Below are 23758 nucleotides of genomic sequence, written 5' to 3' on the forward strand. Positions count from 1 at the left end.
CGATCAATCCTTTTGGTTTCAGCCAGATTTCAACTCAAGTCAAACTTTATTTGCCACATGTGCCCGAATACAACAAGTGTAGACTTTACCGCAAAATGCTTACTTACAAGCCCTTAACCAACAGTGCAGTAAAAGAAGAAAAGATTGACCAAGTAGGCTCAAATAAAAAGTAACAATAAGAATAACAATAACGAGGCTATATACAGGGGGCACCGGTACCGAGTCAGTGTGCTGGGGTACAGGCTAGTTGAGGTAATCTGTACATGTAGGTGGGGGCGTAGTGACTATGCATAGGTAACAAACAAACAGTGGGTAGCAGCAGTGTACGGGGGGCGGTCAATATAAATTGTCCGGTGGCGATGTTTATGAATTGTTCAGCAGTCTAATGGCTTGGGGGTAGAAGCTGTTGAGGAGCCTTTGTGTCCTAGACTTGGCGCTCCGGTACCGCTTGCCGTGCAGTAGCAGAGAAAACAGATTTGTATCTAGAGCACAGTTGTCTCAGTGACGGCCTCAAATACACGACATTACAAAAGTTCAAAACAAAAATAGATGGTCTCTATCCCACCTGAGAATTCTCTGGCTAACGAGCAGGTTCTGTAGTCCCAGCAGCCCCTCCTTCCTCTCAGACCAGTTGGAACTGGCACAGTGGTTCAGCACCTCGGCCACGTCCTCCGTCTGTCTCATGTAGTGGGGCGGGCCGCCGTTCCGCGAGCCATACGAGCGCTCAGAGCAGGCGCTGCTGGCGTCGCTGTTAGCGTCGTCGTCTGAGTAGATGCCCGGGGACTCGTACCGCCGCCTGACTGGCCGCCGCTGAGGGGGTCAAGGGTTAAAATGTCAAATGGTCATACAGGTACACATACAGCATACTCACAAAGTCATGCCACCGAGGGAAGAGAAACCAACGACACTTACTGTTCAACAAGCTGCCATAAGACTGACTACACATTCGAGAGGCAAATAAGAGTCCAAATAGATGCGAATCCAAGAAAATGTTCCACCAAGAGAAAAAGCCATCAAAGCTATTATGATCAGCATGCTGTGACTCCGATGGTAAAGAGGATAGAGAATCTAAGTCACACATGCCGGGGTAAACATCCACCTTGTTGTTCCTGGCGTCTCCTAGTAACAGGGCGTCGGCTACAGCTGCCTCCACCTCGGTCCCGGTGTTGAGGATCCTCATGGCGTTGACAGAGGCTGAGATACGGGCCTGGTGGGCCAGACCTAGACGCTCTGGAGGAAACAGAGATATTGTAATACTTTTAGAATAGTATTGTGGTATTATAGGAGCACAGTAACACAGTATTATTACGAAGGAAAAGCAGTCGACCTATTATATAGGGTGTAAAGTCACAGGGGGAAAAACAAATGAAGCAAATTTCATCAGCAGGTCATGAGAAACTCAAGAGAAGAAAACACTAAATAATAATATGATGAATTGAAGTTTTATTTTATAGCACAGTATAAGGGCCAATAAAAAAAAGTGTACTAACAAAACAGAATGACACAAAACAACACAGATTGACTTGAAAAATAAGACGCATCCAAACTGAAATAAGGAGGATGCTCAGCTCTCCATCGCCCTCTGTGGGTGATCGAGGTGAACTGCACGATGGAACACTGACATGCCATCTGTCTGGTCTAATAGAGACATGCAGGACAGGTCACCTGAGTGGCCCACAGACTCAGCCGAGTGGAGAGCACTGGTGGAGCGGGAGACACGTCTGGACGCTAGAGGAGGAACAGTGGGAGTGGGGTGACACTTTACTTGGATAGTCCCAACTACTAACCCTTATCCTAACCTTACACTTATCCTAACCCTAAACGTCACCCTTAGCCTAACGCTTATTCTAAAACTAACCGTAACCTTAGAAACCAGTGGCTTATCAACAGATAGTTTGACCATCTGTCGAGCTACAGATGGAAAACCGGGAGAGGATATCACACACACGTGAAGTTAGACACGGCTTTAAAAAGAGCATCTTCTTCAACTCATACAGTACATGACTTGTCAACCCGAGCAGGAGGAATTCTACCATGTGGCAACGCTAACTGGCTTCATGCAAACATTCGCGGGTTCTGATGGCAGGTCCATAAGCTGACCGCGGACACAAGTTAAGCATCAACTCATCCCGTGCCATGTCATCAATAACTCTGGCATGATTAGTAAAAAATGGTTGCTGAGGAAAATGTGGTTGTCACTCAGGGGTGAAAAGGAACAATTTGAAAGACACAAGTAAAAGGCATGCAGAAGATGGAAGCAGAAGAGGTTCGTTTCGGTTGGTTTCCTTGTGGTCTGATGATGGCCTTTGTGTTCTACTCTAGATAGGGGCTAGTCAGGGTTCAGGCCCCCGGACAACCAAGCATTTGAGGGGCATGGTGGCTATGGTCTCTGGGCTGGGCATGTTACTATACTGTACTCACCCAGAGGAGAGAATCCCCGAGCGGGGCTGGTGTCCCGGCTGCTCTCCCTAGAGGTGTCCCTGCTGCAGCCCTGACTCATGCTGGGCCGGGGGATACGACTCCTCGCTAGCATAGTGGTGGTGGTTTGGGGGGCACAGAGAGAGAGAGCAGCAGCAGGAGGAAGACGAAAGAGCTTTATAACGCACAGCCAGACAGACCAACACACTCAGAGAGAGAGAGAGAGAGAGAGAGAAAGAGCCCAGCGGAGTAGAGGAGGAGTGGAATTAGTCAGGACAGAGGAGAGGAGGTTGCATTCAGTGACAGACAGGAAATGAGGCGGTTCAGAGAGCAGAGAGGGTACAGCTGTAGAGGGGCTGTTTTCTGTCTTCAGTGTCTGTGTGTGTTGTCCTTCCTGGTCCTTACCCAGGCCTGATCTGTCTGGACTGGTGTCTCGGCTGCAGCCATGACTGCGGGGGACTTTAGGCCTCCTGTCTGCTGGCGTTGTCGCTCCAGTTGCCCTGGGGATCCTGCCGTATGTGTGGCTCAGGAGACGACCAGGGGAGCCAGACCGACTGCCAGCTGCAGCACGAGATAGTATGGTGTATTTATAAAGGGAGAGAAATACATACCCACACAAATGTGGAAAAGGTGGTAAAAAATGTCAAACAATCGCTCTCGATCAGTGATTCTTGATTCTGGGGACCCAAAAGGGTGCACATATTTGTTTTTGCCCTGCACTACACACCTGATTAAAAGTTTGATGACTTGATTAGTGGAATCAGGTGTGTAGTGCAGGGCAAAAAACAAATATGTGCACCCTTTTGGGTCCCCAGGACCAGAATCAAGAAACACTGATCTAGAGAAACACTGATCTAGAGAAACACTGATCTAGAGAAACACTGATCAAGAGAAACACTGATCTAGAGAAACACTGATCAAGAGAAACACTGATCTAGAGAAACACTGATCAAGAGAAACACTGATCTAGAGAAACACTGATCAAGAGAAACACTGATCTAGAGAAACACTGATCTAGAGAAACACTGATATAGAGAAACACTGATCTAGAGAAACACTGATCTAGAGAAACACTGATCTAGAGAAACACTGATCTAGAGAAACACTAGAGAAACACTGATCTAGAGAAACACTGATCTAGAGAAACACTGATCAAGAGAAACACTGATCAAGAGAAACACTGATCTAGAGAAACACTGATCAAGAGAAACACTGATCTAGAGAAACACTGATCTAGAGAAACACTGATCTAGAGAAACACTGATCAAGAGAAACACTGATCAAGAGAAACACTGATCTAGAGAAACACTGATATAGAGAAACACTGATCTGGAGAAACACTGATCTAGAGAAACACTGATCTGGAGAAACACTGATCTAGAGAAACACTGATCAAGAGAAACACTGATCTAGAGAAACACTGATCTAGAGAAACACTGATCTAGAGAAACACTGATATAGAGAAACACTGTTCTAGAGAAACACTGATCAAGAGAAACATCTAGAGAAACACTGATCTAGAGAAACACTGATATAGAGAAACACTGATCTAGAGAAACACTGATCTAGAGAAACACTGATCTGGGAAACACTGATCTAGAGAAACACTGATCTAGAGAAAGACTGATCTAGAGAAACACTGATCTAGAGAAACACTGATCTAGAGAAATACTGATCTAGGGAAACACTGTTCTGGGGAAACAACTGATCTAGGGAAACACTGATCTAGGGAAACACTGATCTAGAGAAACACTGATCTAGAGAAACACTGATCAAGAGAAACAATGTGTCTTTTTTCTTTATGGCGTGTTGCCCATATATCGGGAGAAGACACTCACGTTGAGACACTGACACCATTTTGGCTCGACTTCTCCCCCTACTGTCTGTGACAGAGGGACTCGCCCCCACGCCGCTCCCCGAACTCGTTCTCCTGGTACGCACACGGCCTGGAAGGGAGAGAGAGAGAGAGACAGACAGATGGAGAGAGACAGTGATAGAGAGAGAGAGAGGGGAGGGAGAAAACAGATTTAACTTCCCGTGGACACAGATTCCATTCAAATGCAGACACACCCGGCTTGGTGACACCAGCCATCATCACCTACAGCCAGAGATTTCATACATAAACAGAGACACTGGCTAGTCTATACTTGCAGGTTGCTGCCAGCCATTTCAACAGACACATGCACTCAACTCTCTATTAAGCTGGTCCAAGCAAGAAATCTCAAGTCACAAATGCCTCATCCTCTATAACAAATGTTCCATCTCAACATATTCATTCACAACAATAGATACAAATACAGAAACATGATTCACAACAAGTCTATTCCAGTATTCTGTTCTAGGTAGGACAATGGTTCATTCAGGGGAAAAGTACAGCACAACAGGATTTCATGAAATTACAGTTAAACAGGCAACGATAAAAGTCAATAACCCAACAGACACTGAGGCTGCCATGTGAGTTGGACAGGTCTATTTGTGGACACAATCAATGTCTCGGTCTCCTCTCCCTGGCTACCAACCCCAGTCCTGATGACCCAGTTCAACGTAGTTCTACCATGCAGACAGTCCATGCAGTGTTCCACAGATGAGCAGCGTATATATCCAATGACGTAGCACACTACAAAGACGACTACTGTGAATAATGGCGCAGTATATTACACAGACCAAAAGGGGGACAGAGATGAAGTCTTCCAGCTCCCACACATCAAGAACAAACACACAGTTAGCCATCTCATCTTACCCTCTGGTCTAATGTTACCAGGTGTGTTGTCTAAGGGCAAAAACAAGAGCAGGAGAGTCCAGGAGAGAGGTTAACAGAAGTTAGCAGGAGAGTCCAGGAGAGAAAGGTTAACAGAAGTTAGCAGGAGAGTCCAGGAGAGAGGTTAACAGAAGTTAGCAGGAGAGTCCAGGAGAGAAAGGTTAACAGAAGTTAGCAGGAGAGTCCAGGAGAGAGGTTAACAGAAGTTAGCAGGAGAGTCCAGGAGAGAGGTTAACAGAAGTTAGCAGGAGAGTCCAGGAGAGAGGTTAACAGAAGTTAGCAGGAGAGTCCAGGAGAGAGGTTAACAGAAATTAGCAGGAGAGTCCAGGAGAGAGGTTAACAGAAGTTAGCAGGAGAGTCCAGGAGAGAGGTTAACAGAAGTTAGCAGGAGAGTCCAGGAGAGAGGTTAACAGAAGTTAGCAGGAGAGTCCAGGAGAGAGGTTAACAGAAGTTAGCAGGAGAGTCCAGGAGAGAAAGGTTAACAGAAGTTAGCAGGAGAGTCCAGGAGAGAGGTTAACAGAAATTAGCAGGAGAGTCCAGGAGAGAGGTTAACAGAAGTTAGCAGGAGAGTCCAGGAGAGAGGTTAACAGAAGTTAGCAGGAGAGTCCAGGAGAGAGGTTAACAGAAGTTAGCAGGAGAGTCCAGGAGAGAAAGGTTAACAGAAGTTAGCAGCAGAGTCCAGGAGAGAGGTTAACAGAAGTTAGCAGGAGAGTCCAGGAGAGAGGTTAACAGAAGTTAGCAGGAGAGTCCAGGAGAGAGGTTAACAGAAGTTAGCAGGAGAGTCCAGGAGAGAAAGGTTAACAGAAGTTAGCAGGATAATCCCCATATGGAAGACTGGGGGGGGTTACAAGATTTTGGAAAGGCCTTAAGATGTATTTTAATCATCACGTTTTGAAAAATAAAATTGAAATTGTTGTTAAATCTCCATGCTATGGTCCTATATCCCCCGTAGTCAGCGTCTGTGAAGGTATGAGGCTCACAGAAATAGAATGATAAAACGGGGTGGTTCGAGCCCTGAATGCCGAAATGGCTGACAGCCGTGGTACATCAGACCGTATACCACAGGAATGACAAAACAGTTTATTTTCACTGCTCTAATTACATCGGTAACCAGTTTATAAGAGCAATAAGGCGCCCCAAGGGTTTTGTGGTGTATGATCACTATACCGCGGTTAACGGCTGTATCCGGGCACTCGTGCCTAAGAACAGTCCTTAGCTGTGGTATACTGGCCATATACCACACCGCCTCGGACCTTACTGCTTAATAAGAACACACACACAGACATATGTTTTTGGCTCACCAAGAGAGGCGTAGGAGCCGGGTGGCAGAGCGGAGGCAGCGCTGAAGGGGGCCGGCGAGGAGGGCACGGGAGTCATCCTGGTCTTGGCACAAGCGGTGGCGGCAGCGTTCACGTCCACGTCGCTACGGGAACGCTGTAGAGAGCCCGGGGTGGAGGGACCTCTGGAGGAAGCCGCTTTCGCTTCGGGGAGAGGAGTGAAGGGAAGAGAGGGAGGGAGGAGAGGAAACGGAGAGGGAGGAGAGAGGAACAATGGTTATAAGCAAAGCTCTCTACCCGAACGCATTTCGTATAGAGAGAGGAAAGAGAGGGCGAGAAAAGAGGGAAAGCTATAAACCAAACTCCCGTTTCAAGTTGGAATGTCACGTGCACAAGTACAGTGAAATGCCTTTCTTGCAAACTCTAAACCCAACAATGACGTGATCAATATCAATGTAGTACTACAAATAACACAAGGTAGAACCAAAACCCACAGGAAATAAAAATAAGAAGAACCCCAGAAAGTAAGACACTACATACAGGGTCAGTTCCAATACTATCTTTACAACGTGCAGGGATACTGGATAGATTTCAGACAGTAGATGTTACGGACATTGTTGCTGTGCTTGAAAAATCATGATCGACATCTTTATGAAAAATATATCTTCTGGTCTCTGATTATATCCAGAGCTGTGGATCATTTAACTGATAGAAGAGATCTGAGATATTTTCTCCAGTCAGCGGTAGTAACGTCAGAGGTAGTAACGTCAGAGGTAGTAACGTCAGAGGTAGTAACGTCAGCGGTAGTAACGTCAGAGGTAGTAACGTCAGCGGTAGTAGCGTCAGAGATAGTAACGTCAGCGGTAGTAACGTCAGCAGTAGTAACGTCAGCGGTAGTAACGTCAGCGGTAGTAACGTCAGAGGTAGTAACGTCAGCGGTAGTAACATCAGCGGTAGTAACGTCAGCGGTAGTAACGTCAGCGGTAGTAACGTCAGAGGTAGTAACGTCAGAGGTAGTAACGTCAGCGGTAGTAACGTCAGCGGTAGTAACGTCAGCGGTAGTAACGTCAGCGGTACTAACGTCAGCGGTAGTAACGTCAGCGGTACTAACGTCAGCGGTAGTAACGTCAGCGGTAGTAGCGTCAGAGGTAGTAACGTCAGCGGTAGTAACGTCAGCGGTAGTAACGTCAGCGGTACTAACGTCAGCGGTAGTAACGTCAGCGGTACTAACGTCAGAGGTAGTAACGTCAGCGGTAGTAGCGTCAGAGGTAGTAACGTCAGAGGTAGTAACGTCAGAGGTAGTAACGTCAGCGGTAGTAACGTCAGAGGTAGTAACGTCAGCGGTAGTAGCGTCAGAGGTAGTAACGTCAGCGGTAGTAACGTCAGCGGTAGTAACGTCAGCGGTAGTAACGTCAGCGGTACTAACGTCAGCGGTAGTAACGTCAGAGGTAGTAACGTCAGCGGTAGTAACGTCAGAGGTAGTAACGTCAGCGGTAGTAACGTCAGCGGTACTAACGTCAGCGGTAGTAACGTCAGCGGTAGTAACGTCAGAGGTAGTAACGTCAGCGGTAGTAACGTCAGCGGTAGTAACGTCAGAGGTAGTAACGTCAGAGGTAGTAACGTCAGCGGTAGTAATGTCAGAGGTAGTAACGTCAGCGGTACTAACGTCAGCGGTACTAACGTCAGCGGTAGTAACGTCAGCGGTAGTAACGTCAGCGGTAGTAACGTCAGCGGTACTAACGTCAGCGGTACTAACGTCAGAGGTAGTAACGTCAGCGGTAGTAACGTCAGCGGTAGTAACGTCAGAGGTACTAACGTCAGCGGTAGTAACGTCAGCGGTAGTAACGTCAGCGGTACTAACGTCAGCGGTAGTAACGTCAGCGGTAGTAACGTCAGCGGTAGTAACGTCAGCGGTAGTAACGTCAGAGGTACTAACGTCAGCGGTAGTAACGTCAGCGGTAGTAACGTCAGCGGTAGTAACGTCAGCGGTACTAACGTCAGCGGTAGTAACGTCAGCGGTAGTAACGTCAGCGGTACTAACGTCAGCGGTACTAACGTCAGCGGTAGAAACGTCAGCGGTAGTAACGTCAGCGGTAGTAACGTCAGCGGTACTAACGTCAGCGGTAGTAACGTCAGCGGTAGTAACGTCAGCGGTAGTAACGTCAGCGGTAGTAACGTCAGCGGTACTAACGTCAGCGGTAGTAACAGCGTAGTAACGTCAGAGGTAGTAACGTCAGCGGTAATGCGTCACGCGGTAGTAACGCCAGCGGTAGTAACGTCAGCGGTAGTAACGTCAGCGGTACTAACGTCAGCGGTAGTAACGTCAGCGGTAGTAACGCCAGTAGTAACGTCAGCGGTACTAACGCCAGCGGTAGTAACGTCAGCGGTAGTAACGTCAGCGGTAGTAACGTCAGCGGTACTAACGTCAGCGGTACTAACGTCAGAGGTAGTAACGTCAGAGGTAGTAACGTCAGCGGTAGTAACGTCAGAGGTAGTAACGTCAGCGGTACTAACGTCAGCGGTAGTAACGTCAGCGGTAGTAACGTCAGCGGTAGTAACGTCAGAGGTAGTAACGTCAGCGGTACTAACGTCAGCGGTAGTAACGTCAGCGGTAGTAACGTCAGCGGTAGTAACGTCAGCGGTAGTAACGTCAGAGGTAGTAACGTCAGCGGTACTAACGTCAGCGGTAGTAACGTCAGCGGTAGTAACGTCAGCGGTACTAACGTCAGCGGTACTAACGTCAGCGGTACTAACGTCAGCGGTAGTAACGTCAGCGGTAGTAACGTCAGAGGTAGTAACGTCAGCGGTAGTAACGTCAGCGGTAGTAACGTCAGCGGTACTAACGTCAGCGGTACTAACGTCAGCGGTACTAATGTCAGCGGTAGTAACGTCAGCGGTAGTAACGTCAGCGGTAGTAACGTCAGCGGTACTAACGTCAGCGGTACTAACGTCAGAGGTAGTAACGTCAGAGGTAGTAACGTCAGAGGTAGTAACGTCAGCGGTAGTAACGTCAGAGGTAGTAACGTCAGCGGTACTAACGTCAGCGGTAGTAACGTCAGCGGTAGTAACGTCAGCGGTAGTAACGTCAGAGGTAGTAACGTCAGCGGTAGTAACGTCAGCGGTAGTAACGTCAGCGGTAGTAACGTCAGCGGTAGTAACATCAGCGGTAGTAACATCAGCGGTAGTAACGTCAGAGGTAGTAACGTCAGCGGTACTAACGTCAGCGGTACTAACGTCAGAGGTAGTAACGTCAGAGGTAGTAACGTCAGCGGTAGTAACGTCAGCGGTAGTAACGTCAGAGGTACTAACGTCAGCGGTAGTAACGTCAGCGGTACTAACGTCAGCGGTAGTAACGTCAGCGGTACTAACGTCAGCGGTAGTAACGTCAGCGGTAGTAACGTCAGCGGTATTAACGTCAGCGGTAGTAACGTCAGAGGTAGTAACGTCAGCGGTAGTAACGTCAGCGGTAGTAACGTCAGAGGTACTAACGTCAGAGGTACTAACGTCAGCGGTACTAACGTCAGCGGTAGTAACGTCAGCGGTACTAACGTCAGCGGTAGTAACGTCAGCGGTAGTAACGTCAGCGGTAGTAACGTCAGCGGTACTAACGTCAGCGGTAGTGCGTCAGCGGTAGTAACGTCAGCGGTAGTAACGCGTCAGAGGTAGTAACGTCAGCGGTAGTAACGTCAGCGGTAGTAACGTCAGAGGTACTGCGTCAGCGGTAGTAACGTCAGCGGTAGTAACGTCAGAGGTACTAACGTCAGAGGTACTAACGTCAGCGGTACTAACGTCAGCGGTAGTAACGTCAGCGGTAGTAACGTCAGAGGTACTAACGTCAGCGGTAGTAACGTCAGCGGTAGTAACGTCAGCGGTAGTAACGTCAGAGGTAGTAACGTCAGCGGTAGTAACGTCAGCGGTAGTAACGTCAGAGGTACTAACGTCAGCGGTAGTAACGTCAGCGGTAGTAACGTCAGAGGTACTAACGTCAGAGGTACTAACGTCAGCGGTACTAACGTCAGCGGTAGTAACGTCAGCGGTAGTAACGTCAGCGGTACTAACGTCAGCGGTAGTAACGCGGTAGTAACGTCAGCGGTAGTAACGTCAGCGGTAGTAACGTCAGCGGTAGTAACGTCAGCGGTACTAACGTCAGCGGTACTAACGTCAGCGGTACTAACGTCAGAGGTACTAACGTCAGCGGTACTAACGTCAGCGGTACTAACGTCAGCGGTACTAACGTCAGCGGTAGTAACGTCAGCGGTACTAACGTCAGCGGTAGTAACGTCAGAGGTACTAACGCCAGAGGTACTAACGTCAGCGGTAGTAACGTCAGCGGTAGTAACGTCAGCGGTAGTAACGTCAGAGGTACTAACGTCAGCGGTAGTAACGTCAGCGGTAGTAACGTCAGCGGTACTAACGTCAGAGGTACTAACGTCAGCGGTAGTAACGTCAGCGGTAGTAACGTCAGCGGTAGTAACGTCAGCGGTAGTAACGTCAGCGGTACTAACGTCAGAGGTAGTAACGTGAGCGGTACTAACGTCAGCGGTACTAACGTCAGCGGTACTAACGTCAGAGGTAGTAACGTCAGCGGTACTAACGTCAGCGGTACTAACGTCAGCGGTACTAACGTCAGAGGTAGTAACGTCAGCGGTACTAACGTCAGCGGTACTAACGTCAGCGGTACTAACGTCAGCGGTAGTAACGTCAGAGGTAGTAACGTCAGCGGTAGTAACGTCAGCGGTACTAACGTCAGCGTAGTAACGTCAGCGGTAACGCGTCAGCGGTAGTAACGTCAGAGGTACTAACGTCAGCGGTAGTAACGTCAGCGGTAGTAACGTCAGAGGTACTAACGTCAGCGGTAGTAACGTCAGCGGTAGTAACGTCAGCGGTACTAACGTCAGCGGTAGTAACGTCAGCGGTAGTAACGCCAGCGGTAAGTAACGTCAGCGGTACTAACGCCAGCGGTACTAACGCCAGCGGTAGTAACGTCAGCGGTAGTAACGTCAGAGGTAGTAACGCCAGCACGTCAGCGGTAGTAACGCCAGCGGTACTAACGTCAGCGGTAGTAACGTCAGCGTAGTAACGCCAGCGGTACTAACGTCAGCGGTACTAACGCCAGCGGTAGTAACGCCAGCGGTAGTAACGCCAGAGGTAGTAACGTCAGTAGTAACGTCAGCGGTAACGCGTCAGCGGTAGTAACGTCAGCGGTAGTAACGTCAGCGGTAGTAACGTCAGCGGTACTAACGTCAGCGGTAGTAACGTCAGCGTAGTAACGCCAGAGGTAGTAACGTCAGCGGTACTAACGTCAGCGGTACTAACGCCAGCGGTAGTAACGTCAGCGGTAGTAACGTCAGCGGTAGTAACGTCAGCGGTACTAACGCCAGCGGTAGTAACGTCAGCGGTAGTAACGTCAGCGGTAGTAACGTCAGAGGTAGTAACGTCAGCGGTAGTAACGTCAGCGTACTAACGTCAGCGGTAGTAACGTCAGCGTAGTAACGCGTCAGCGGTAACAGCGTACTAAGCGGTAGTAACGTCAGCGGTAGTAACGTCAGCGGTAGTAACGTCAGCGGTACTGCGTCAGCGGTACTAACGTCAGTAGTAACGCGTCAGCGGTAGTAACGTCAGCGGTAGTAACGTCAGCGGTACTGCGTCAGCGGTACTAACGTCAGCGGTAGTAACGTCAGCGGTAGTAACGTCAGAGGTAGTAACGTCAGCGGTAGTAACGTCAGCGGTACTAACGTCAGCGGTACTAACGCCAGCGTAGTAACGTAGTAACGTCAGCGTAGTAACGCCAGCGGTAGTAACGTCAGCGGTAGTAACGTCAGCGGTAGTAACGTCAGCGTAGTAACGTCAGCGGTAGTAACGTCAGCGTAGTAACGTCAGCGGTAGTAACGTCAGCGGTACTAACGTCAGCGGTAGTAACGTCAGCGGTAGTAACGTCAGCGGTAGTAACGTCAGCGGTAGTAACGTCAGCGGTAGTAACGTCAGCGGTAGTAACGTCAGCGGTAGTAACGTCAGAGGTACTAACGTCAGCGGTAGTAACGTCAGCGGTAGTAACGTCAGCGGTAGTAACGTCAGCGGTAGTAACGTCAGCAGGTAGTAACGCCAGCGTAGTAACGTCAGCGGTAGTAACGCGTCAGAGGTAGTAACGTCAGCGGTAGTAACGTCAGAGGTAGTAACGCGTCAGCGGTACTAACGTCAGCGGTAGTAACGTCAGCGGTAGTAACGCCAGCGTCAGTAACGCGTCAGCGGTAGTAACGTCAGCGAGGCGTCAGCGGTAGTAATGCGTCAGCGGTATAACGTCAGCGGTAGTAACGTCAGCGGTAATAACGTCAGCGGTAGTAACGCCAGCGTAGTAACGCCAGGTAGTAACGTCAGCGTAGTAACGTAGCTAACGTCAGCGGTACTAACGTCAGCGGTAATGCGTCAGCGGTACGTAACGTCAGCGGTAGTAACGCCAGCGGTAGTAACGTCAGAGGTAGTAACGTCAGCGGTAGTAACGTCAGCGGTAGTAACGTCAGCGGTACTAACGTCAGCGGTACTAACGTCAGCGGTACTAACGTCAGCGGTAGTAACGTCAGCGGTAGTAACGTCAGCGGTAGTAACGTCAGAGGTAGTAACGTCAGCGGTAATGCGTCAGCGGTAGTAACGTCAGAGGTAGTAACGTCAGCGGTAGTAACGTCAGCGGTAGTAACGTCAGCGGTACTAACGTCAGCGGTACTAACGTCAGCGGTAGTAACGTCAGCGGTAGTAACGTCAGCGGTATGCGTCAGAGGTACTAACGTCAGCGGTACTAACGTCAGCGGTATGTAACGTCAGCGGTAGTAACGTCAGCGGTAGTAACGTCAGCGGTAGTAACGTCAGAGGTAATGCGTCAGCGGTAATGCGTCAGCGGTAGCGTCAGAGGTACTAACGTCAGCGGTAGTAACGTCAGCGGTAGTAACGTCAGCGGTACTAACGTCAGCGGTACTAACGTCAGCGGTAGTAACGTCAGCGGTAGTAACGTCAGCGGTACTAACGTCAGCGGTAGTAACGTCAGCGGTAGTAACGTCAGCGGTAATGCGTCAGTAACGCCAGCGTCAGCGGTACTAACGTCAGCGGTACTAACGTCAGCGGTAGTAACGTCAGAGGTACTAACGTCAGCGTCAGCGGTACTAACGTCAGCGGTACTAACGTCAGAGGTACTAACGTCAGAGGTAGTAACGTCAGCGGTACTAACGTCAGCGGTAGTAACGTCAGCGGTACTAACGTCAGCGGTAGTAACGTCAGCGGTACTGCGTCAGAGGTAGTAACGTCAGCGGTACTGCGTCAGCGGTAGTAACGTCAGCGGTAGTAACGTCAGCGGTACTAACGTCAGCGGTAGTAACGTCAGCGGTACTAACGTCAGCGGTACGTCAACGTCAGCGGTAGTAACGTCAGCGGTAATGCGTCAGCGGTACTAACGTCAGAGGTAGTGCGTCAGCGGTACTAACCAGCGGTACTAACGTCAGCGGTAGTAACGTCAGAGGTAGTAACGTCAGCGGTAGTGCGTCAGCGGTACTGCGTCAGCGGTAGTAACGTCAGCGGTAGTAACGTCAGAGGTACTAACGTCAGCGGTAATGCGTCAGCGGTAGTAACGTCAGCGGTACTAACGTCAGAGGTACTAACGTCAGCGGTAGTAACGTCAGCGGTAGTAACGTCAGCGGTAGTAACGTCAGCGGTAGTAACGTCAGCGGTACTAACGTCAGCGGTAGTAACGTCAGCGGTAGTAACGTCAGCGGTACTAACGTCAGCGGTAGTAACGTCAGCGTAGTAACGTGAGCGTACACGTCAGGTACTGCGTCAGCGGTACTAACGTCAGCGGTAGTGCGTCAGCGGTACTAACGTCAGCGGTACTACGTCAGCGGTAGTAACGTCAGCGGTAGTAACGTCAGCGTACTGCGTCAGCGGTACTAACGTCAGCGGTAGTAACGTCAGCGGTAGTAACGTCAGCGGTAGTAACGTCAGCGGTAGTAACGTCAGCGGTACTAACGCCAGCGGTAGTAACGTCAGCGGTACTAACGTCAGCGGTAGTAACGTCAGAGGTACTAACGTCAGCGGTAGTAACGTCAGCGGTAGTAACGTCAGCGGTAGTAACGTCAGCGGTAGTAACGTCAGCGGTACTAACGTCAGCGGTAGTAACGTCAGCGGTAGTAACGTCAGCAGTAACGTCAGCGGTAGTAACGTCAGCGGTAGTAACGTCAGCGGTAGTAACGTCAGCGGTACTAACGTCAGCGGTAGTAACGTAGTAACGTCAGCGGTAGTAACGTCAGCGGTACTAACGTCAGCGGTAGTAACGTCTGTGTAGTAACGCCAGCGGTACTAACGTCAGCGGTAACGTCAGCGGTAGTAACGTCAGCGGTACTAACGTCAGCGGTACTAACGTCAGCGGTACTAACGTCAGCGGTAGTAACGTCAGCGGTAGTAACGTCAGCGGTAGTAACGTCAGCGGTAGTAACGTCAGCGGTACTAACGTCAGCGGTAGTAACGTCAGCGGTAGTAACGTCAGCGGTAGTAACGTCAGCGGTACTAACGTCAGCGGTAGTAACGTCAGCGGTAGTAACGTCAGCGGTAGTAACGTCAGCGGTAGTAACGTCAGCGGTAGTAACGTCAGCGGTACTAACGCCAGCGTACGTCAGCGGTAATGTCAGCGGTAGTAACGTCAGCGGTAGTAACGTCAGCGGTACTAACGTCAGCGGTACTAACGTCAGCGGTAGTAACGTCAGAGGTAGTAACGTCAGAGGTAGTAACGTCAGCGGTAGTAACGTCAGAGGTAGTAACGTCAGCGGTACTGCGTCAGCGGTACTAACGTCAGCGGTAGTAACGCCAGCGGTAGTAACGTCAGCGGTAGTAACGTCAGAGGTAGTAACGTCAGCGGTACTAACGTCAGCGGTAGTAACGTCAGCGGTAGTAACGTCAGCGGTAGTAACGTCAGCGGTACTAACGTCAGCGGTAGTAACGTCAGCGGTAGTAACGTCAGCGGTAGTAACGTCAGCGGTACTAACGTCAGCGGTAGTAACGTCAGCGGTAGTAACGTCAGAGGTAGTAACGTCAGCGGTAGTAACGTCAGCGGTAGTAACGTCAGCGGTAGTAACGTCAGCGGTACTAACGTCAGCGGTACTAACGTCAGCGGTAGTACGCCAGCGTCAGCGGTACTAACGTCAGCGGTACTAACGTCAGCGGTAGTAACGTCAGCGGTAGTAACGTCAGAGGTAGTAACGTCAGCGGTAGTAACGTCAGCGGTAGTAACGTCAGCGGTACTAACGTCAGCGGTACTAACGTCAGCGTAGTAACGTCAGCGTACTAACGTCAGCGGTAAGCGTAACGTCAGCGGTAGTAACGTCAGCGGTAGTAACGTCAGCGGTAGTAACGTCAGAGGTAGTAACGTCAGCGGTAGTAACGTCAGCGGTACTAACGCCAGCGGTAGTAACGTCAGAGGTAGCGTCAGCGGTAGTAACGTCAGCGGTAGTAACGTCAGAGGTACTAACGTCAGCGGTAGTAACGTCAGCGGTACTAACGTCAGCGGTAGTAACGTCAGCGGTAGTAACGTCAGCGGTACTAACGTCAGCGGTAGTAACGTCAGCGGTAGTAACGTCAGCGGTAGTAACGTCAGAGGTACTAACGTCAGCGGTAAGTGCGTCAGCGGTAATGCGTCAGCGTACTAACGTCAGGTAGTAACGTCAGCGGTAGTAACGTCAGCGGTAGTAACGTCAGCGGTAGTAACGCGTCAGCGGTAATAGCGTCAGCGGTAGTAACGTCAGCGGTAGTAACGTCAGAGGTAGTAACGTCAGCGTAGTAACGCGTCAGCGGTAGTGCGTCAGAGGTACTAACGTCAGCGGTAGTAACGTCAGCGGTAGTAACGTCAGAGGTACTAACGTCAGAGGTACTAACGTCAGCGGTACTAACGTCAGCGGTAGTAACGTCAGCGGTAGTAACGTCAGAGGTACTAACGTCAGCGGTAGTAACGTCAGCTGTAGTAACGTCAGCGGTAGTAACGTCAGAGGTACTAACGTCAGCGGTAGTAACGTCAGCGGTAGTAACGTCAGAGGTACTAACGTCAGAGGTACTAACGTCAGCGGTACTAACGTCAGCGGTAGTAACGTCAGCGGTAGTAACGTCAGCGGTACTAACGTCAGCGGTAGTAACGTCAGCGGTAGTAACGTCAGCGGTAGTAACGTCAGCGGTAGTAACGTCAGCGGTAGTAACGTCAGCGGTAGTAACGTCAGCGGTACTAACGTCAGCGGTACTAACGTCAGAGGTAGTAACGTCAGCGGTACTAACGTCAGCGGTACTAACGTCAGCGGTACTAACGTCAGCGGTACTAACGTCAGAGGTAGTAACGTCAGCGGTACTAACGTCAGCGGTAGTAACGTCAGCGGTAGAAACGTCAGCGGTAGTAACGTCAGCGGTAGTAACGTCAGCGGTAGTAACGTCAGAGGTAGTAACGTCAGCGGTAGTAACGTCAGCGGTAGTAACGTCAGCGGTACTAACGTCAGCGGTAGTAACGTCAGCGGTACTAACGTCAGAGGTAGTAACGTCAGAGGTACTAACGTCAGCGGTAGTAACGTCAGAGGTACTAACGTCAGCGGTAGTAACGTCAGCGGTAGTAACGTCAGCGGTAGTAACGTCAGCGGTAGTAACGTCAGAGGTAGTAACGTCAGCGTGCGTCAGCGGTACTAACGTCAGCGGTACTAACGTCAGCGGTAGTAACGTCAGCGGTAGTAACGTCAGCGGTAGTAACGTCAGAGGTACTAACGTCAGCGGTAGTAACGTCAGCGGTAGTAACGTCAGAGGTACTAACGTCAGCGGTACTAACGTCAGCGGTAGTAACGTCAGCGGTAGTAACGTCAGAGGTACTAACGTCAGCGGTAGTAACGTCAGCGGTAGTAACGTCAGAGGTAGTAACGTCAGCGGTAGTAACGTCAGCGGTAGTAACGTCAGCGGTAGTAACGTCAGCGGTACTAACGTCAGCGGTAGTAACGTCAGCGGTAGTAACGTCAGCGGTAGTAACGTCAGCGGTACTAACGTCAGCGGTACTAACGTCAGCGGTAGTAACGTCAGCGGTACTAACGTCAGCGGTAGTAACGTCAGCGGTAGTAACGTCAGCGGTACTAACGTCAGCGGTAGTAACGTCAGCGGTAGTAACGTCAGCGGTACTAACGTCAGCGGTAGTAACGTCAGCGGTAGTAACGTCAGCGGTAGTAACGTCAGCGGTACTAACGTCAGCGGTACTAATGACAGTGATGTAATTACAGTGATGTAATGACAGTCCTTACTCCTGGTCACGGTGTTTCCCATGGAGCTCTTGGCAGACTGAGGGCGGCTGTGGAGACAGACAGAGAGATAAACAGTGATTAACCTGACTGACTAAGATCAATATCACAGACAGAGAGAGAGAGAGAAACTGAGACAGAGCACTACTCGAGAGAGGCAGAGCACTACCTGAGAGAGGCAGAGCACTACTCGAGAGAGGCAGAGCACTACGAGAGAGAGAGAGAGAGAGAGAGAGAGAGAGAGAGCACTACGAGAAAGAGAGAGAGAGAGAGAGAGACAGAGAGAGAGACAGAGAGAGAGAGACAGAGAGAGAGAGAGAGAGAGAGAGAGAGAGAGAGACAGAGAGAGAGAGACAGAGAGAGCGAGAGACAGAAAATTATAGAGAAAGACACAGAGTGCCAAGTAAGAGACATGGAGAGAAGAAAGGAGACAGGGAGACAGAGGGTGAGAAGGAAAGAACGGGTGGAGTGTCTCACTTGAGGCTCTCCTGTGAGGAGGAGGAGGAGCGGTCTGAGGCAGGGAGGGACAGGATGCTGTCAGAACTCTTCATGTGGGACTGGAGAGCCTTCTGATAGGACGACTCTAGAGCCTGGAACAGCTGCTCCGCCTCCCGGCTGAAGTGGCCGTGGAACGTCCAGTAGCACCTGAAACAGTGACACAGCCTGTCGTCAACGGGGCAATGTTTCAGGTTGGCAGATAAAACATCAAATGCGGAGGAAAAGTTGTTACCGTGACGACATGCGATGTTGGCAAACTCATATTTTCAAATAGGAACATGGTTAATGCATGTCCGACATAGTGTGAGAGTGACTTACTTCCTGGCCACTGATCTGGCCTCGGAGTCTGCATCATGGACTCCTTTCTTGATGGTCTCTGTCAGAACAGCTACATTCCTGTGAGGGATCAAGAAGAGTAGGAACACCAGCTTCATTCTCTCTGCCTGCAGCATCCCAACACCCTCCTCTCCACCAAAACCACCACAGCATAAAAAGCTACGGTTACGTCCCAAATGCCAACGCTATACCCTATATAGTGCACTGCTTTTGACCAGAGCCCTATGGCACCCTATTCCCTATATAGTGCACTGCTTTTGACCAGAGCCCTATGGCACCCTATTCCCTATATAGTGCACTGCTTTCGACCAGGGCCCATAGGGCTCTGGTCAAAAGTAGTGCCCATGGGGCCTAGTCGAAAGCAGTGCACTATACAGGGAGTAAATCAATGAGAAGGCGACAAGAGAGCTCCCCTGACATCCCAGTCAGAGATTTGGTTTCACCACAATGATGAAGCACAGTGTGCTTTTATGGGATAGATATCCCTCCCTGGCATTGCCATGGAAACTGCTGAAATGAGGAGCCACTCACTGACAACAACGTAGTTTCATGTTACCTGGACGGGCTCATCACAAACTCACTGGGCAGTGGCTAGAAATAAGGTTTACAGTACAGTAGCTACCTACAACACGGCAATACAACACTGAGTTGTTGAGGAGGGGGGACAATTCTAAGTATGAGTTCATAGGCCTGTCTAGTAGCAGCCATTTAAGCGAACCTCTCTAGAGAGCTGGTCTGCCACTCCTGTAGCAAGAGGTCCAAGAACTCAAAACTGCGCCTGGGAATAGAACAAGAAGACAGTCAGGGAAACAAACAGGCGCTCATGCTAAAGTGTGATTAGGGAGAAGTCTTTGAGGCAATTTGTTTGTTTACCTTCTCACGGCCACAGATTTGGACTGGCAGCTGCCGGTCACGATGGGAATGAGACGAGGGTAGTGTGTATGCTGGAAGACAGAGAGAAGACGGAAATATAGTCATCCTCGTGTCACTGGTCCAGTTTTATACCTGTTCAGTTACTGGCTGCTCTAGTACAGATTGAGTGAGGAACACACAAGGCATCTTTGGAGAACAATCGCAAGCATCGACCAACAATGAACGCCCACATTGGAATGCAGTGGAATGTCGTTTGCAGCCCTCGGGTAGGAAAAATGTGAGTTAGTGTTCTAAACAAAGAAAGGCTAGCCACTCGGCCATTTTGTCTGACTGACGCTGAACTCAACTGAACCACCCAGCTCAATTCAAACTCAACTCAATTCAACTGGTGGGACTAATAAACAACAAGATAACAAATGTAAAATAAACAGTGTCTGTAGAATGTACACACATATGTGGCAAATAGAAATCAAACTGGATGGACATCAGAAATAGATGGGAGAGGTGGAGGTTAGAGGAAGGACATCAGAAATAGATGGGAGAGGTGGAGGTTAGAGGAAGGACATCAGAAATAGATGGGAGAGGTGGAGGGTAGAGGATGGACATCAGAAATAGATGGGAGAGGTGAAGGTTAGAGGAAGGACATCAGAAATAGATGGAAACCATTTATCCGGAGGCTGCATTCATTGTAGCTGGGGATTTTAACAAAGCTAATCTGAAAACAAGACTCCCTAAATTTTACCAGCATATCGATTGCGCAACCAGGGGTGGTAAAACCTTGGATCATTGTTACTCTAACTTCCGCGACGCATATAAGGCCCTGCCCCGCCCCCCTTTCGGAAAAGCTGACCACGACTCCATTTTGCTGATCCCTGCCTACAGGCAGAAACTAAAACAAGAGGCTCCCACGCTGAGGTCTGTCCAACGCTGGTCAGACCAAGCTGACTCCACACTCCAAGACTGCTTCCATCACGTGGACTGGGACATGTTTCGTATTGCGTCAGATGGAAATATTGACGAATACGCTGATTCGGTGTGCGAGTTCATTAGAACGTGCGTCGAAGATGTCGTTCCCATAGCAACGATAAAAACATTCCCAAACCAGAAACCGTGGATTGATGGCAGCATTCGCGTGAAACTGAAAGCGCGAACCACTGCTTTTAATCAGGGCAAGGTGTCTGGTAATATGTCCGAATATAAACAATGCAGCTATTCCCTCCGCAAGGCTATTAAACAAGCTAAGCGTCAGTACAGAGACAAAGTGGAATCTCAATTCAATGGCTCAGACACAAGAGGCATGTGGCAGGGTCTACAGTCAATCACGGACTACAAGAAGAAACCCAGCCCAGTCACGGACCAGGATGTCTTGCTCCCAGGCAGACTAAATAACTTTTTGCCCGCTTTGAGGACAATACATTGCCACTGACACGGCCTGCAACGAAAACATGCGGTCTCTCCTTCACTGCAGCCGAGGTGAATAAGACATTTAAAGGTGTTAACCTCGCAAGGCTGCAGGCCCAGACGGCATCCCCAGCCGCGCCCTCAGAGCATGCGCAGACCAGCTGGCCGGTGTGTTTACGGACATATTCAATCAATCCCTATACCAGTCTGCTGTTCCCACATGCTTCAAGAGGGCCACCATTGTTCCTGTTCCCAAGAAAGCTAAGGTAACTGAGCTAAACGACTACCGCCCCGTAGCACTCACTTCCGTCATCATGAAGTGCTTTGAGAGACTAGTCAAGGACCATATCACCTCCACCCTACCTGACACCCTAGACCCACTCCAATTTGCTTACCGCCCAAATAGGTCCACAGACGATGCAATCTCAACCACACTGCACACTGCCCTAACCCACCTGGACAAGAGGAATAACTATGTGAGAATGCTGTTCATCGACTACAGCTCGGCATTCAACACCATAGTACCCTCCAAGCTCGTCATCAAGCTCGAGACCCTGGGTCTCGACCCCGCCCTGTGCAACTGGGTTCTGGACTTCCTGACGGGCCGCCCCCAGGTGGTGAGGGTAGGCAACAACATCTCCTCCCCGCTGATCCTCAACACGGGGCCCCACAAGGGTGCGTTCTGAGCCCTCTCCTGTACTCCCTGTTCACCCACGACTGCGTGGCCATGCACGCCTCCAACTCAATCATCAAGTTTGCGGACGACACAACAGTGGTAGGCTTGATTACCAACAACGACGAGACGGCCTACAGGGAGGAGGTGAGGGCCCTCGGAGTGTGGTGTCAGGAAAATAACCTCACACTCAACATCAACAAAACTAAGGAGATGATTGTGGACTTCAGGAAACAGCAGAGGGAACACCCCCCTATCCACATCGATGGATCAGTAGTGGAGAGGGTAGCAAGTTTTAAGTTCCTCGGCATACACATCACAGACAAACTGAATTGGTCCACTCACACTGACAGCGTCGTGAAGAAGGCGCAGCAGCGCCTCTTCAACCTCAGGAGGCTGAAGAAATTCGGCTTGTCACCAAAAGCACTCACAAACTTCTACAGATGCACAATCGAGAGCATCCTGGCGGGCTGTATCACCGCCTGGTACGGCAACTGCTCCGCCCTCAACCGTAAGGCTCTCCAGAGGGTAGTGAGGTCTGCACAACGCATCACCGGGGCAAACTACCTGCCCTCCAGGACACCTACACCACCCGATGTTACAGGAAGGCCATAAAGATCATCAAGGACATCAACCACCCGAACCACTGCCTGTTCACCCCGCTATCATCCAGAAGGCGAGGTCAGTACAGGTGCATCAAAGCTGGGACCGAGAGACTGAAAAACAGCTTCTATCTCAAGGCCATCAGACTGTTAAACAGCCACCACTAACATTGAGTGGCTGCTGCCAACACACTGTCATTGACACTGACCCAACTCCAGCCACTTTAATAATGGGAAATGATGTAAATATATCACTAGCCACTTTAAACAATGCTACCTTATATAATGTTACTTACCCTACATTATTCATCTCATATGCATATGTATATACTGTACTCTAGATCATCGACTGCATTCTTATGTCACTAGCCACTTTAACTATGCCACTTTGTTTACTTTGTCTACATACTCATCTCATATGTATATACTGTACTCGATACCATCTACTGTATGCTGCTCTGTACCATCACTCATTCATATATCCTTATGTACATATTCCTTATCCCCTTACACTGTGTATAAGACAGTAGTTTTGGAATTGTTAGTTAGATTACTTGTTGGTTATCACTGCATTGTCGGAACTAGAAGCACAAGCATTTCTCTACACTCGCATTAACATCTGCTAACCATGTGTATGTGACAAATAAAATTTGATTTGATGATTTGATTTGGAGAGGTGAAGGTTAGAGGAAGGACATCAGAAATAGATGGGAGAGGTGAAGGTTAGAGGAAGGACATCAGAAATAGATGGGAGAGGTGAAGGTTAGAGGAAGGACATCAGAAATAGATGGGAGAGGTGAAGGTTAGAGGAAGGACATCAGAAATAGATGGGAGAGGTGAAGGTTAGAGGAAGGACATCAGAAATAGATGGGAGAGGTGAAGGTTAGAGGAAGGACATCAGAAATAGATGGGAGAGGTGAAGGTTAGAGGAAGGACATCAGAAATAGATGGGAGAGGTGAAGGTTAGAGGAAGGACATCAGAAATAGATGGGAGAGGTGAAGGTTAGAGGAAGGACATCAGAAATAGATGGGAGAGGTGAAGGTTAGAGGAAGGACATCAGAAATAGATGGGAGAGGTGGAGGTTAGAGGAAGGACATCAGAAATAGATGGGAGAGGTGAAGGTTAGAGGAAGGACATCAGAAATAGATGGGAGAGGTGGAGGTTAGAGGAAGGACATCAGAAATAGAGGGTAGAGGGTAGAGGAAGATTTGTATGTATGCATGTCCACACTTATCCAATATATACACATACACACTTATCCAAATTGGAAATGATGCACACAATTACATTGATGGAAGCTACAATCGATCTGCACTATTAAAGCTGATCTACCACCTAAAATAAAGATATATATAATTCTAATTATACTATACTTATTTCAAATGTAAATAACTTCACTCACTCTGATGATGAGTCGTATGACAGCGATTCCGGATGTGGCCATGACCTTGGCCGAGTTAGAGACCAGGGTTAGGAGAGTGGGCATGATGGACTCAGCACAATGATCAAACCTGTTCCCCAGGATGTAGGACAGGTGGCTGCGGGATAGAGGGACCGTATGGACACGGGGACAAGTTATAATGAATGCTATCTTATTGTCTACTGATGGAGCTGTACAATAAAGTGTGTGTGT

General features: G+C 49.5%; 1 protein-coding gene across 7 annotated transcripts in view; it reads right to left on the reverse strand.

Annotated features, from left to right (window-relative positions):
• Window positions 1-23758, reverse strand: part of LOC115129866 (CLIP-associating protein 1-B-like) — a 51105-nt gene that overhangs the window by 12264 nt on the left and 15083 nt on the right. For 5 of the 7 annotated variants that reach the window (XM_065018769.1, XM_065018768.1, XM_065018771.1 and 2 more), the window contains 12 exons: window positions 23528-23663; window positions 19449-19519; window positions 19294-19353; window positions 18558-18635; window positions 18219-18386; window positions 17745-17791; window positions 6478-6657; window positions 4257-4364; window positions 2824-2979; window positions 2422-2526; window positions 1100-1230; window positions 566-810 (listed from right to left, as the gene is read on the reverse strand). In XM_065018769.1, coding sequence (XP_064874841.1) covers window positions 566-810; window positions 1100-1230; window positions 2422-2526; window positions 2824-2979; window positions 4257-4364; window positions 6478-6657; window positions 17745-17791; window positions 18219-18386; window positions 18558-18635; window positions 19294-19353; window positions 19449-19519; window positions 23528-23663 — 1485 coding nt within the window. The remainder of the gene's footprint in view (window positions 1-565; window positions 811-1099; window positions 1231-2421; window positions 2527-2823; window positions 2980-4256; window positions 4365-6477; window positions 6658-17744; window positions 17792-18218; window positions 18387-18557; window positions 18636-19293; window positions 19354-19448; window positions 19520-23527; window positions 23664-23758) is intronic. The other 2 variants (XM_065018773.1, XM_065018770.1) reach the window with 1 other exon arrangement.

The sequence above is a fragment of the Oncorhynchus nerka genome, linkage group LG5 (assembly GCF_034236695.1).
Source record: "Oncorhynchus nerka isolate Pitt River linkage group LG5, Oner_Uvic_2.0, whole genome shotgun sequence".
Taxonomy (NCBI): domain Eukaryota; kingdom Metazoa; phylum Chordata; class Actinopteri; order Salmoniformes; family Salmonidae; genus Oncorhynchus; species Oncorhynchus nerka.